The sequence below is a fragment of the Fundulus heteroclitus genome, chromosome 21 (assembly GCF_011125445.2).
Source record: "Fundulus heteroclitus isolate FHET01 chromosome 21, MU-UCD_Fhet_4.1, whole genome shotgun sequence".
In the NCBI taxonomy this organism is placed as follows: Eukaryota; Metazoa; Chordata; class Actinopteri; order Cyprinodontiformes; family Fundulidae; genus Fundulus; species Fundulus heteroclitus.
The window spans coordinates 40,944,287-40,957,881 of NC_046381.1; the positions used below are offsets into that span (position 1 = coordinate 40,944,287).

The following is a 13,595-nucleotide window of genomic DNA, read 5'->3' on the forward strand; positions in this document are numbered from 1 at the left end:
CACCCTTATGCTTGAACATGGTGTTTGTGATGGACAATCCATGACGAGCACAGAAGTCCAACAACAAAACACCACTCGAGTTCAGATCAGGTGGGCCATTCCTCCCAACCACGCCCCTCCAGGTCCCACTGTCATTGCCCACGTGAGCGTTGAAGTCCCCCAGCAAAACGAGGGAGTCCCCAGGAGGGGCACTCTCCAGTACCCCTTCCAAGGACTCCAAAAAGGGTGGGTAATCTGAACTGCTGTTTGGCGCATAAGCTCAAACAACAGTCAGAACCCGTCCCCCCACACGAATGCGGAGGGAGGCCACCCTCTCGTTCACCGGGGAAAACCCCAACGTGCAGGCACCGAGATGGGGGGCAACAAGTATGCCAACCCCAGCTCGGCGCCTCTCACCATGGGCAACTCCAGAGTGGAAAAATGTCCAGCCCCTCTCAAGGAGACTGGTTCCGGAGCCAGAGCGGCGCGTCGAGGTGAGTCCGACTATCTCTAGTCGGAACCTCTCGACCTCGCGCACAAGCTCAGGCTCCTTCCCCACCAGAGAGGTGACATTCCACGTCCCAAGAGCCAGCTTCTGCAGCCGAGGATCGGAACGCCAAGGTGCCCGCCCTCTACTGCTACCCGTTACACAATGCACCCGACCCCTTTGGCCCCTCCGACAGGTGGTGAGCCCGTCGGAAGGGGAAAAAAAATCATTATCATTCAATTCAATTCAATTTTATTTATATAGCGCCAATTCATGAAACATGTCATCTCAAGTCACTTTACAAAGTCAAATTCAATCATATTATACAGATTGGGTCATATTATACAGATTGGTCAAAAATTTCCTATATAAGGGAACCAGTTGATTGCATCAAAGTCCCGACAAGCAGCATTCACTCCTGGAGAAGCGTAGAGCCACAGGGAGAGTCGTCTGCATTGTCCATGGCTTTGCAGCAATCCCTCATACTGAGCAAGCATGAAGCGACAGCAGAAAGAAAAACTCCCCATTAACGGGAAGGAAAACCTCCAGCAGAACTGGGCTCAGTATGAACGGTCATCTGCCTCGACCGACTGAGGGTTCCAGAAGACAGAGCAGAGAAACAACAAGACAGACAAAAAAGCACAGAAGCACACATTGATCCCGTAATCTACTCTACATTAAATGGTAATAGAGGGTGATCTGTCTTCACTGGATGAAGTCACAGTTAACAGAACGCCAGACCAGGTGTACCTACTATGAAGAAAAAGAGAGAGAACAAAAAGTTAAAAGCTGAACTGACAACAGTCATTTCAATGTAATGAAATGCAAAACTGGAGAATAGTAGACTAGAGAAGAGTAGAAATCAGCAGAGTGAGAAAAATAGGCCCTGATGTCCTCCAGCAGCCTAAGCCTATAGCAGCATAACTATAGAGGTAGCTCAGGGTAACATGAGCCACTCTAACTATAAGCTTTGTCAAAAAGGAAAGTTTTAAGATTAGTCTTAAAAGTAGACGGGGTGTCTGCCTCACGGACCAAAACTGGGAGTTGGTTCCACAGGAGAGGAGCCTGATAGCTAAAGGATCTGCCTCCCATTCTACTTTTAGAGACTCTAGGAACCACCAGCAGACCTGCAGTCTGAGAGTGAAGTGCTCTGTTAGGAACATACGGGGTAATCAGAGCTCTGATATATGATGGAGCTTGATTATTAAGGGCTTCATACATTAGAAGAAGAATTTTAAATTCTATTCTTAATTTAACAGGAAGCCAATGAAGGGAAGCTAAAATTGGAGAAATATGATCCCTCTTGTTGATTTTCATCAGAACTCTTGCAGCAGCATTTTGGATCAGCTGAAGACTTTGAACTGCGTTTTGTGGACTTCCTGATAGTAAAGAATTAGAATAGTTCAGCCTTGAAGTAACAAATGCATGGACTCGTTTTTTACCATCGCCCCTGGACAGAATGTTTCTAATGCGTCCTGAGCCCTCTGCTGTTCACCCTGATGACTCATGACTGCATCCCCAGGTTCCTCACCAATCACATCGTGAAGTTTGCAGATAACACAACGGTGGCGGGCCTGATCAGAGACGACAACGACCAGGACTAAAGAGAGGAGGTGGAGCAGCTGGTGGGCTGGTGCTGAGACAACAGCCTGATCCTGAACATGGAGAAGACAAAGAAGATCATTGTCGACTTCAGGAAGAACCGGCCTCACCACGCTCCACTGCTCATCGCCAGCTCAGCTGTGGAGGTGGTCAGCAGCACCAAGTTCCTGGGGGTGCACATCACGGACAACTTCACCTGGTCTGTGAACAATGCGTCACTGGTGAGGAGGACACAGAAGGGACTGTATTTCCTGCGGAGGATGAGGAGAGCCCACCTGCCCCGTCCATCCTCACGACTTTCTACAGAAGCACCATAGAGAGCATTATGACCAGCTGTGTGGTGTAGAGACTGCAGTGCCTCCGACTGGAAGAACGTGAGGAGAGTGGTGAGGACAGCAGAAGAGATCATCGGGGCTCCTCTTCCCTCCATTAAGGATATTTCATCTGAGCGCTGTGTGTCCGGAGCCCATAACATCATCAGGGACCCCTCACACCCCCACCATTGACTGTTCTCCTTGCTGCCCTCTGGGAAGAGGTCCCACAGCATCCGCTGCGGGTCCACCAGGTTCTGCAAAAGCTTTTTCCCTGTCGCCATCAGATTGTTGAACTGCTGAAGCTATAACTGAACTCTGTACCACATTCGCATATTTGCACATTTGCATCATTGCATCCTTATCCAGCATTACAAATGCTGCCGAACTCTCAGTCTCTATAATGCATTCTTGCACAAATCATTTCTGCACATACAAATGTTTTTTTAAGAAATACTTACCTGTACACTGTGATCGCACATTGTCTCTTTCTCCTGCATTGTTTACATTTCAATTGCTCTACTGTTAAATCACTGCTGCACTTTATCCTGTAATTTTTAACCTGTAATTTTATCCTGTAATTTACTTTATCCTGTAATCTACTGCAATTCACTGTAATTTTCAAGCTGTATGCAAACAAAATTTCATTCTGTACGCACTCTGTGCGTACAGAATGACAAATTAAGTTGTCTAATTTTGGCAACATTCCCGAGGTGAAAAAAGGAAACTCTGGAAACCTGTTTAATATGGGATTTAAATGACATGTCTTGGTAAAAAATAACACCAAGACTTTTTACTTTATTACCAGAGGCCAAGTTAATGCCATCCAGATTAAGTGATTGATTAAGAACTTTATTTTTTGAGGATTCTGGCCCAAAGATTACAACTTCTGTCTTGTCAGAATTTAAGTGCAGGAAATTTAAAGTCATACAGCTTTTGATGTCATCAAGACATGACTGCAGTCGAAGTAACCGATTGGATTCATCAGGATAGAGAATTGGTCCAAGGACTGAACCCTGTGGTACTCCTCAAGTGACCCTAGAGTTTGAAGAAGATTTGTTATTAACATGAACAAACTGGAATCTGTCCGACAGATAAGATTTAAACCAGCCTAATGCTTTTCTCTTAATCCCTACAGTATGCTCAAGCCTTTTTAGGAGAATATTGTGATAAACTGTGTCAAATTCAGCACTGAGATCTAACAGGACAAGTATAGACACAAGTCCATTATCTGAGGCCATCAAATATCATTAGTGACCTTCACCAGAGCTGTTTCAGTGCTATGATGAGCTCTGAAGCCTGACTGAAACTCCTCAAGTATGTCATTACTTTGTAAATGTTCACACAGTTGATTAGCAACTACTTTCTCAAGAATTTTAGATAAGAAAAGAAGATTAGATATAGGTCTGTAATTTACTAACTCATCTTGATCAAGAGATGGTTTCTTAAGTAAAGGTTTAATAACAGCTACTTTAAAAGCCTGTGGTACATATCCATTTACCAAGGATAGATTAATGATGTCTAAAATAGTGCCACTGATCAAAGGGAATATCTCCTTAAATAATTTGGTTGGGATTGGGTCTAACATGCAGGTAGAAGGTTTAGATGAAAATAAAATTTTAAATAGCTCAGAAACCTCTACTGGTTCTAAACAGTTCAGATCATCACCTTTCTCAGTGACAGGTTTCACATCTCAGTCTCTGTGCTGACCAGACAAATCTGCCCTATGGCGCAGAGCGCTCTGGTGCATAATTATGCATGCCGAAGGCGGAGTTGGAAGTTGTTCTCTGATCACGTTTTGTTTGTGGTCGGAGTGGATGGAATAATTACCTTCTGGTTCGCTTTTAGCCCAGTAATAATCTTAAATGGGGAATCCTATAAGAAAAATAGACCAGTTCACTGCTATTGTTTTCATCCGGGTTTTTTGCACATTTACGCTGGACTGGAAGGCAGAAGGCGAACACATAGCAGGCGCAAACAAAGGAAACTGACCAGTTCTCAACGTATTTTTCTTCTTTCGATAACATATCACAAGATCGTTTTAAGAGTAAGTTGATGGTTGATGGTATGGGATTGCCAGATTTATACAGCAAAAGCCTGAAGGGATGGAGCGAGTCTGTGAAATGCTGGCCAATGGTTCCGTACCGCGACATATAGAGCTGCCTTATAAACACGGCAGGCCAGTACAGACGAGTGAGCATGAAAACCATAAAATTACTGGACGGCCACAATTATTTGGATGTTCAGACATGTTTGTGTAACATCCGAAAGCGGAGTCGGACACACAGCGCCTCAGCATAGACGAAGACCCGCCACCGGTAGGTTAAAAAAACATTGTTCACTAAGGATTATTTTGGTGTTTTTGTCTTAATAATCCTTTTCACAGACTCATGCCAAAGGGTTTGCATACATTGTACATGTACGTATATTATTACGAAACAAATGTTTACGTCTTTACTTAAGTATATATCCTATTTTTTTATTTATATCATTATTTAGATAGAACAATGACCAGTGCAAAATTAAGTTGTATTTACCGGAGATGAAGTGTAGACTGCAAATTCTGTCGTGGTATAATGGCTCCCACAGTCGATTGGGATTGCCTGCCTGCCTCCTTTTCATTGAAATTATCCATTTCTTTCTTCATCCATCGGTAAACGACAGAAACGTACATCCGACGATTTGGAATGCCTCTGTGTGCAACCGGCAGCACAACAAGTCGTAGACATTGTTTAGATTCCAAAAATAAACTAACTAAAAGTACGCTCTAAATCACCCGTTTTGTGATGTAGTAGACGAGAACAGTACTGCTTTTGCATACCCGCGGGACCCGGATGTAGTGCTGATGTCACGCGTGAACTGGTCTATAGCACTTTTTATGCATTGCAACCCCAGATTTGATGAGTATAGGCTCAGCTTTTCAAGTTCTGCGACTCACTGGTTCCTAAGTGAAAAAAAAACACTTTTTTTGGTGACGTCTGGTATCAGCAAATTAAACCGAAACTGGTCCACGCCCCTGCAATGGGGAATCGTTAGGGTTGTTATTGGCCTGGCTTACAAGAGTGATGTTTTGATCACCCGTATGGAGGTGAGGATTGAGGTGATAATTGGAAGGAATCAACTCTATTGCTGTGTTGTAAGTTTTTGAGAGTTGAAACCTAAGGCCTCCTCCTCTGTTTAAGGTTGTTTTTTCTCTCTTAACATAGGTTGCTTCCTTCATGCCTGTTTCAAACCATCTGCCTTCTTTGTCCAAAATATGAACAATTTGGTCCTCAAAAGAGTGTCCTTTGTCCTTAAGGAGTAGGTGGAAAACAGAGTCTTGTCCTGAGGAGGTAGCTCTCCTGTGTTGAGCCATGCATCTGTGGAAAGGTTGTTTGGTTTCTCCAATATAAGGATCAGAACATTCCTCACTGCACTGAACTGCATACACCACTCTGCTCATCTTAGGTTTGGGGGTTTTGTCCTTGGGATCCATTACAAGGCCTTTATTGGGCAGTACTATAAAGCTTGCAACTCCACACTACTCCAGAATTTTTTAATTGAGAAAGCTTTTTGGATAGGAAGTGAAGCGTCTTCAAACTTCGGAAAAAAGTCTAGTTGTTTGCTTTTTTTGCTTTTTGGAATGAAACCTAACCTGTTAGTAACTGAACAGCATAAAAAACAAATGCTGTTGAACCAAGCCGCTCATCTGGGGTGTTTTTCATAAAATGTTTCTGATGTTCTCTTATTTTTGAATTTTTTACAAAGAAGTAATTTACGGGCCAGATTGCCATCACCTGGGGACTGGAAGTGGCCCACAGGCTATCAGTTCAATAGCCCTGAATTAAAGAGTGATTTTCAAAAAAGGTGAATTATGGGGTAACAGCCCAATGAGTGAAGAGGTGTTTAAGTTTAAAATCTGCCTCTGGATGATTGTATCTTTCAAAGAGATAAAAATCTCTAAATACCAAAAATGCAGCAAAGCTGACCTGAATGAGGTGAAAATTTAAAAATCTGAATGGTTGAAATAGTCCAAAGTGTGAAGGAAGTAATTAGAGGTCCAAAAACCTCCAGAACTGACTTGAATAATAAAGAATAAACCGGACGGCAATAGCGCTGAATCAGTATCACTCAATGAAGACATCTGGACTCACCGAGCCTTTCTGCAGTTCCTCACAGCTGGAATCAGTCTCAGTCGTCCTGCTTTTGATGTGTTGTACTTTTCCAGGTCCAACTCATCCAGAACCTCCTCTGACATCTGCAGCATGTAGGCCAGAGCTGAGCAATTGATCTCTGAGAGCTCCTTCTCTGATCTGTTCTCTGATTTCAGGAACTGTTGGATCTCCTGATAAACTGAGAGGTCCTTCATCTCCATCAGACAGTGGAAGATGTTGATGCTTCTGTCAGGAGAGACATAATCAGTGTTTATCTCCTTCAGGTTGTCAATGACTCTCTGGATGGTTTCTGGACTGTTCTCTGTCTGACCCAGCAGGCCTTCTAAGAGTCTCTGGTTGGACTCCACAGAGAGGCCATGAAGGAAGCGAGCAAACAGGTCCAGGTGACCATTTTTACTGAAGAGGGATTTATCCATGACTGCCTTTGTGAGCTCATCCAGAGATAAGTATTTATGGTCTTTTCCCAGTAGGTTCTCCATCACCTCTGTGGTCCTGCTGGTGAAGCAGTGGAACATGTAGACTGCAGCCAGAAACTCCTGAATGCTCAGATGAACAAAGCAGTAGACTGCTTTCTGGAACATCACACTCTCTCTCTTGAAGATCTCTGTACAAACTCCTGAGTACACCGAGGCCTCTGTGACATCCAGACCACACTGCTCCAGGTCTTGTTGGTAGAACATGATGTTTCCTTCTTCCAGATGTTCAAACGCCAGCCTCCCCAGCTTCAGGAGAACTTCCCTGTCAGCCTCCATCAGCTCCTGTGGACTCTTCCCATGTCCTCCATGGTACTTGTTCTTCTTCCTCCTGATCTGGACCAGCAGGAAGTGAGAGTACATGTCAGTCATGGTCTTGGGCAGCTCTCCTCTCTGCCCTGTGGTCAACATGTTCTCCAGAACTGTAGCAGTGATCCAGCAGAAGACTGGGATTCCACACATGATGTGGAGGCTCCTGGAGGTCTTGATGTGGGAGATGATTCTGCTGGACAGCTCTTCATCACTGAATCTCTTCCTGAAGTACTCCTCCTTCTGGGCGTCAGTGAAGCCTCGTACCTCTGTTACCCTGGCAACACATGAAGGAGGGATCTGATTGGCCGCTGCAGGTCTGGAGGTGATCCAGACCAGAGCCGAGGGAAGCAGGTTCCCCTTGATGAGGTTCGTCAGCAGAACGTCGACTGATGACTTCTGTGTGACGTCAGAAACCAGCCGACTGTGGTTGAAATCCAGAGAAAGTCTGCTTTCATCCAGGCCGTCAAAGATGAAGAGAAGTTTCTGGCCAGCCAGCTGCTCTGCTGGGAGCTTCTGGAGGGTTGGATTGAAAACATGGAGCAGCGTGAGAAGACTGTGCTGCTCACCTCTGATCAGGTTCAGCTCCCTGAACGACAGCAGAACCACCACACGGACATCTTGGTTCTCCAAGCCCTCGGCCCAGTCCAGAGTGAACTTCTGCACTGAGAAGGTTTTTCCAACACCAGCGACGCCGTTGGTCAGAACCACTCTGATGGGTCCATGTTGGTCAGGTAAAGCTTTAAAGATGTCGTGGCACCTGATTGGAGATTCATGGAGGTTCTGGATCTTGGAAGCTCTCTCCAGCTGCTTCACCTCATGTTGGGTATTAACGTCTTCACTCTGTCCCTCTGTGATGTAGAGATCAGTGTAGATCCTGTTGAGAAGGGTTCTACTTCCTGGTTCATCACTTCCTTCAGTCACACATTCACATCTCCTCCTCAGACTGATCTTATGTTCCTCTAGAACCTCCCGCAGACCAACATCTGCTGGAACAGAGAAGAAAAGACAACTGAAGGAAAAACATGATTTAGTGATGAAGTTGGAGCAGAAACATCTGGAACATCAGGAGGTGTCATCATTGGACGGTCTCTTAGTTCACATTATGTGATGCTAAACAATTGGATCCATCCTTAGAACTAGAACCTTGTTAAATTGTCAGACAGCAGAGTTCTGCCTCTGCTTTGTGGCCAGTATCTGTTCACTGTCAGGATCTGATTCACAAAGCAGATCAGAGGAAGAAATGCTGACAGAAACATGCAGCAGCTTTCAGCAACATGAACTCTTCAGCATCAGGTCACCATTGTCCTCATTTCTCTGTTTCTATCTGACCTTCTTCCACAAACACAGCAGCTACAGAAGAGACAGAGAGTCAGAAAATGTTTCCTGGCCGCATTTTCAGCCTTAATGAAGGAAATCTGGAGGAAATGCTCTAATCTGCCAGAGAAACAGCTCATTGGATCAGGTAGTGTTCACATTTAAGATGCTTTTCTCAGTGATTGGATTGGATGTTTTTAAAGAGGAATTACAGATTAGAAATGACATGAGAGTCTCTGCTCCGCATCTCTGCCTGCTCGGACGCTTTTTTCTCTTCTCCCTGCTTGCTTGCATTTTCCTGCCTTTTACTTTTTATCTCCTTTTTATCTCTTAGCCAAAACCACAAAAAGTTGGATTTAGTTATTGCATTTATTTTCTTTCTTTATTTTTTATTTTGATTTTCAAAAGATGCCTACCTTCACCACGGAGGACTTTTACACGCCTCTACAGAAGATAGCTGTTATGGAACTGAAAATCTGCTGACTCGAAGTGAATTATGATGTAAACGGTGCATATGGAAATGAAACACCCTGCCTGTAAACCCGAACAGTGACCACCAGCCCAACAACAATCAAAGGTATGTCAACAATCTTCACTCTAAGCTACCAGAGAAAAGACATTCCACAGGGCCAAGGACCCTGATATTATGCAATGGATCTGTAGGTGGGATTAAGCATTTCTGTAACAAGAAAAACACAGAGGTGTTGATTTATAACCCTTTCAACTGTGGCCTGGTGTCTGATGTATCAGAAATCCTTCCAAGGATCTTGAAAGAACGCCCGACCCTGGAAAAACTCATAATACAAGCTGAAGCCCTGGGCAACGCCACCTGGATAAGAAATCAGAAGTATTGAAAGAGGATTACATTCGTCTGCTGAATCTAGTTGATGGCCTTAATGTCAAGGTGTTTCTCAGCAGCCCTCATGTGTCCATTAAGTGTGGAGATGAGATTTTTTCCAGAGTTCTGATGCTAAACAAATTGCTGAAAAAAACATGCACCCAACTGTAACCTTCATAGACAACTTTAACATCTTTTGGGAGAGGAAATATCTGTTCAACAGAGATGGTTTCTCTCTAAATAGGTCAGGTGCAAAACGGCTGATTTCAAACATCTTGTATTCTGTGAACCATGCACCATTAGCTTTGTCCCAAAACAAAGCTCCTCCAGTGCCAAAAATAATGATAAGCCCAGTACAGCCCAAACAATCCAAGATAAAGATGGCATGAAAGATGACACAGAACGAGGCTACGTCAGAACTACAGGAGGATTCATCCCAGATTTCAGCAGGAGAAAGAGAGGACCCACCTTTATCTTCCAAAAAGAACCAAAAGCCTCCATCGCCATGAACACCGGTCCAGACTGCCCCCACCTCTCATTCTTCTCCACAAAGCCCAGATGTTCCTTTTATGGAATTTTCTCACAACATGAACAAAGTATTTAAGATTGGCCTACAGCTGACATCTTCTCCACATAGCCATTCTGACAACTGCAGCTCTGTGACTAAACAAGCATCTTCTAAAAGCCTCAGAGCCCCAGATCCTCCCCTCTACGTATCACGCAACATCCCTGTGTTCAGGACCTTCAGATAACTCCTCTGTGAGACACACCAGGCCCTGGCAGCACGTTTAACAGACATGACAGTTTCCAGCATCGGTCTGGGCCTTTTTGCCGGAGATTATGGAATATCTGTGATGATACGTGGCAGAAAAAAGAAAAACAAAAGGATAAACAGGAACAAATACTTAAAAGTCATAAACTGTCAGATGCAACCTGTCACAGAGATATCATCAACCACTAAGTCATATAAACTGGGTTTATTAAACATTATATCTCTGTCAGGAAAATCCCTTTTAATTAATGACTTCATTATTGACAATAATCTTGATGTTATGTTTTTAACAGAAACATGGTTGCATGAATTTAATGAACCAGCTATTCTGTTGGAGTCAATTCTTCCAAACTACAATTTTTCTTTGTGAGAGCAGACAGCAAAGGAAAGGTGGAGGAGTGGCAACATTGTTCAATGATTCACTAAAGTGTAAAAAGGTGTTTTTGGGAAAATTCGACTCTTTTGAACATTTGGCTCTCCAGGTAAAGAGCCCAGTAAGAACTATGTTTCTGAATGTTTACAGGCCTCCTAAGTCCACATCAAACTTTTTAAAATGATTTTAGTGACCTCCTCTCAGTGATATGTGTTGATTATGACTTTTTAACTATTGTTGGAGACTTCAACTTTCACGTTGACAACCCTGAAGACAGAAGTGCAAAAGAACTGTGTGACACACTTAGAAACTTTGGTTTAACTCAACATGTTAAACGGCCAACACACAAACAGGGACATATTTTAGACTTGATCATCACTAAAGGTCTAAAGATTTCTAAGGTCAATGTAACTGATGTTGCCCTATCCGATCACTTTTCTGTTACCTTTGAATGCATAATTTCCAGCGATTCATTTAGCCAAAGGGACATTGTATGTCCCTTTAAGGACAATGCCATGGAAACTTTTATTCAAGCTTACTCTGATACCTCAACCTTGGGCTGCAACTCAGTAGATGAGCTAGTAGATAACTTTCAGTCTAAAGTCTCAGACATCATTGACTGCGTTGCTCCAGTTAAAGTGAAAGTTGTTTCTGGGAAGAAAAGAATCTCAGTTGAGAAGTGCTCCAACAGTTAGAAGTGAAAAAAGGGAGTGTCGAAAAGCTGGACGCAGGTGGAGAAAGAACAGACTTCAGGTTTACTATGACATCCATAAAGAGAGACTTTACAGATATAACTTACAATTGAAAAATGCAAGAGAATCTTTCTTCTCTGAGATCATCAAGAAAAACATTAATAATGCTCGTGTCTTATTTGCCACAGTTGACAGGTTAACAAACCCTCCTGTGTCAGTGGCTATTGAACTCCACTCCACCAGGGCCTGCAATGAATTTGCTAACTTTGTTACTGAGAAAATCCTAAAAATTAGAGTACCAGTTTGTACTTCCATATCAACTCCAGAACCAAAGCTATATCCAACTGGAACTTATCCTGACAAAATGTCCCAATTCAGCCAAATAAACTACAAAAGCTTAGAGGAAATCATTCAGCAGCTAAGTTCCTCCTCCTGCTGCCTTGATGTTCTACCCACAGCTTTCTTTAAGAAAGTTTTGCCTGTCATAGTGTCTGATTTGACTCAGATAATAAACACCTCCCTTCTGTCAGGTGTTTTCCCCCAGTCCCTAAAAACAACAATTATCAAACCACTGCTGAAAAAGAACAATTTAGACAAACTACTCTGGAACTGCTACTCCAGAACTACAGGCCCATCTCAAACCTCCCCTTTATCAGTAAGATTATTGAAAAAGCTGTGTTTCAACAATTAAACACCTTCTTAACAACGACCAGCCGATTTGACGTTTTCCAGTCAGGTTTCCTCACCACGGTACAGAGTGGTGAGTCAGTGAAGCATTTGATACTGTCGATCACTCCATCCTGTTAGAACGCCTGGAGAACTGGGTCGGCCTCTCTGGTACAGCTTTCAACTGGTTTAAATCCTACTTAAAGGACAGGGACTTTTTTGTATCAGTAGGTAAATTTACATCAGAGACGACAAAAATCACATGTGGGGTTCCCCAAGGGTCCATTCTGGGTTCCCTCCTCTTCAACATCTATATGCTCCCTCTTACTCAGATAATAAAAAACAACATCAGCTACCATGACTACGCAGACGACACACAGCTTTACATCACCATGTCACCAGGTGACTATGAACCTGTTCAAGCACTGAGTAAATGTTTAGAAGAAATCAATGCATGGATGTGTGAAATTTTCTTCAATTGAATAAAAACAAAGCTGAAGTAATAATATTTGGACCAATAGAGGAGAGATCAAAAGTTAGCACACAGCTTCAGCTAGAAACCACTGATCAGGTATTAAGTGTTCACTTATATACAGAAAGCCTGTAATTTATTTATTTATTTTCTTTTACTTTCTTTTTTCAGTTTTCACATTACACATGTCAGCTTAAATAATAATACACATGATTTAGCAATGGCATCAGGGTGTTACTCGATTGTATCTGTTGCTTTATGTCTGTTGGTTGTGCTGCTCTTTTTGCATGTCTTTCCAGGTTATGGAGCAGACAGAGGACGTTTTATCATTCTCTCCCTATTATCTCTTCTTTCTTTCACCTCTTCTGTTTCTTTTTTTCTCTTCTTGTTCTTCCTTTACTCTCCTACTTTCCCATTGTAGTGTCCATATAATTTGAAATTCTCCCTGCAGGAATCACAATAAAGCTATTTACATGCACAAATCAATCGGAGCATTATGGCGAAAGCTGTTCGCGCCACTTGTGAAAGCAAAATCTGTCAAGCTCTATTTTGGCATTAAGACATCAATTCTTATTGCCACATTGCTAGACAGGACACTGGAAAAAAAAAAAAAAAACACTGATCAGACCTGCAATCTGGGTGTGATGATGGACTCAGACCTGAACCTCCAAAAGCATCTAAAGACAATTACAAGGTCGGCTTTCTATCCCCTGAAGAACATTTCCAGGATTAAAGGACTAATGTCTCAGCAGGATCTGGGAAAACTAATCCATGCGTTTATTTTTAGTCGAATTGATTACTGCAACGGTGTTTTTACAGGTCTGCCTAAAAAGTGGATCAGACAGCTGCAGCTGATCCAGAACGCTGCTGCCCGCATCCTCATTAAGACTAAGAAAGTAGAGCACATCACCCCAGTTATAAAGTCCTTACACTGGCTCCCTGTATCTCAGAGAATAGACTTTAAAATACTTCTGTTAGTTTATAAATCCCTGAATTAGCACCTAAATACATCACAGACTTGTTATCAGTGCATCAACCCTCCAGACCACTAAAGTCTTCTTGCTCCAGCCTACTCTGCAGAACCAGAACCAGACATGGAGAAGCACCATTTAGTTCCTATACTCCACTTATCTAGAACAAACTTCCAGAA

At 42.9% G+C, this 13,595-nt stretch overlaps 1 protein-coding gene across 1 annotated transcript in view; it reads right to left on the reverse strand.

The window, feature by feature from the left end:
* The window catches only part of LOC110368151 (NLR family CARD domain-containing protein 3-like), a 36,779-nt gene that overhangs the window by 21,796 nt on the left and 1,388 nt on the right, over positions 1-13,595 (reverse strand). Inside the window, exons 3-4 of the mRNA XM_036124962.1 lie at positions 13,292-13,309; positions 6,513-8,301 (exon numbers count right to left, since the gene is read on the reverse strand). Of these exons, the coding sequence (XP_035980855.1) occupies positions 6,513-8,301; positions 13,292-13,309 (1,807 nt within the window). The remainder of the gene's footprint in view (positions 1-6,512; positions 8,302-13,291; positions 13,310-13,595) is intronic.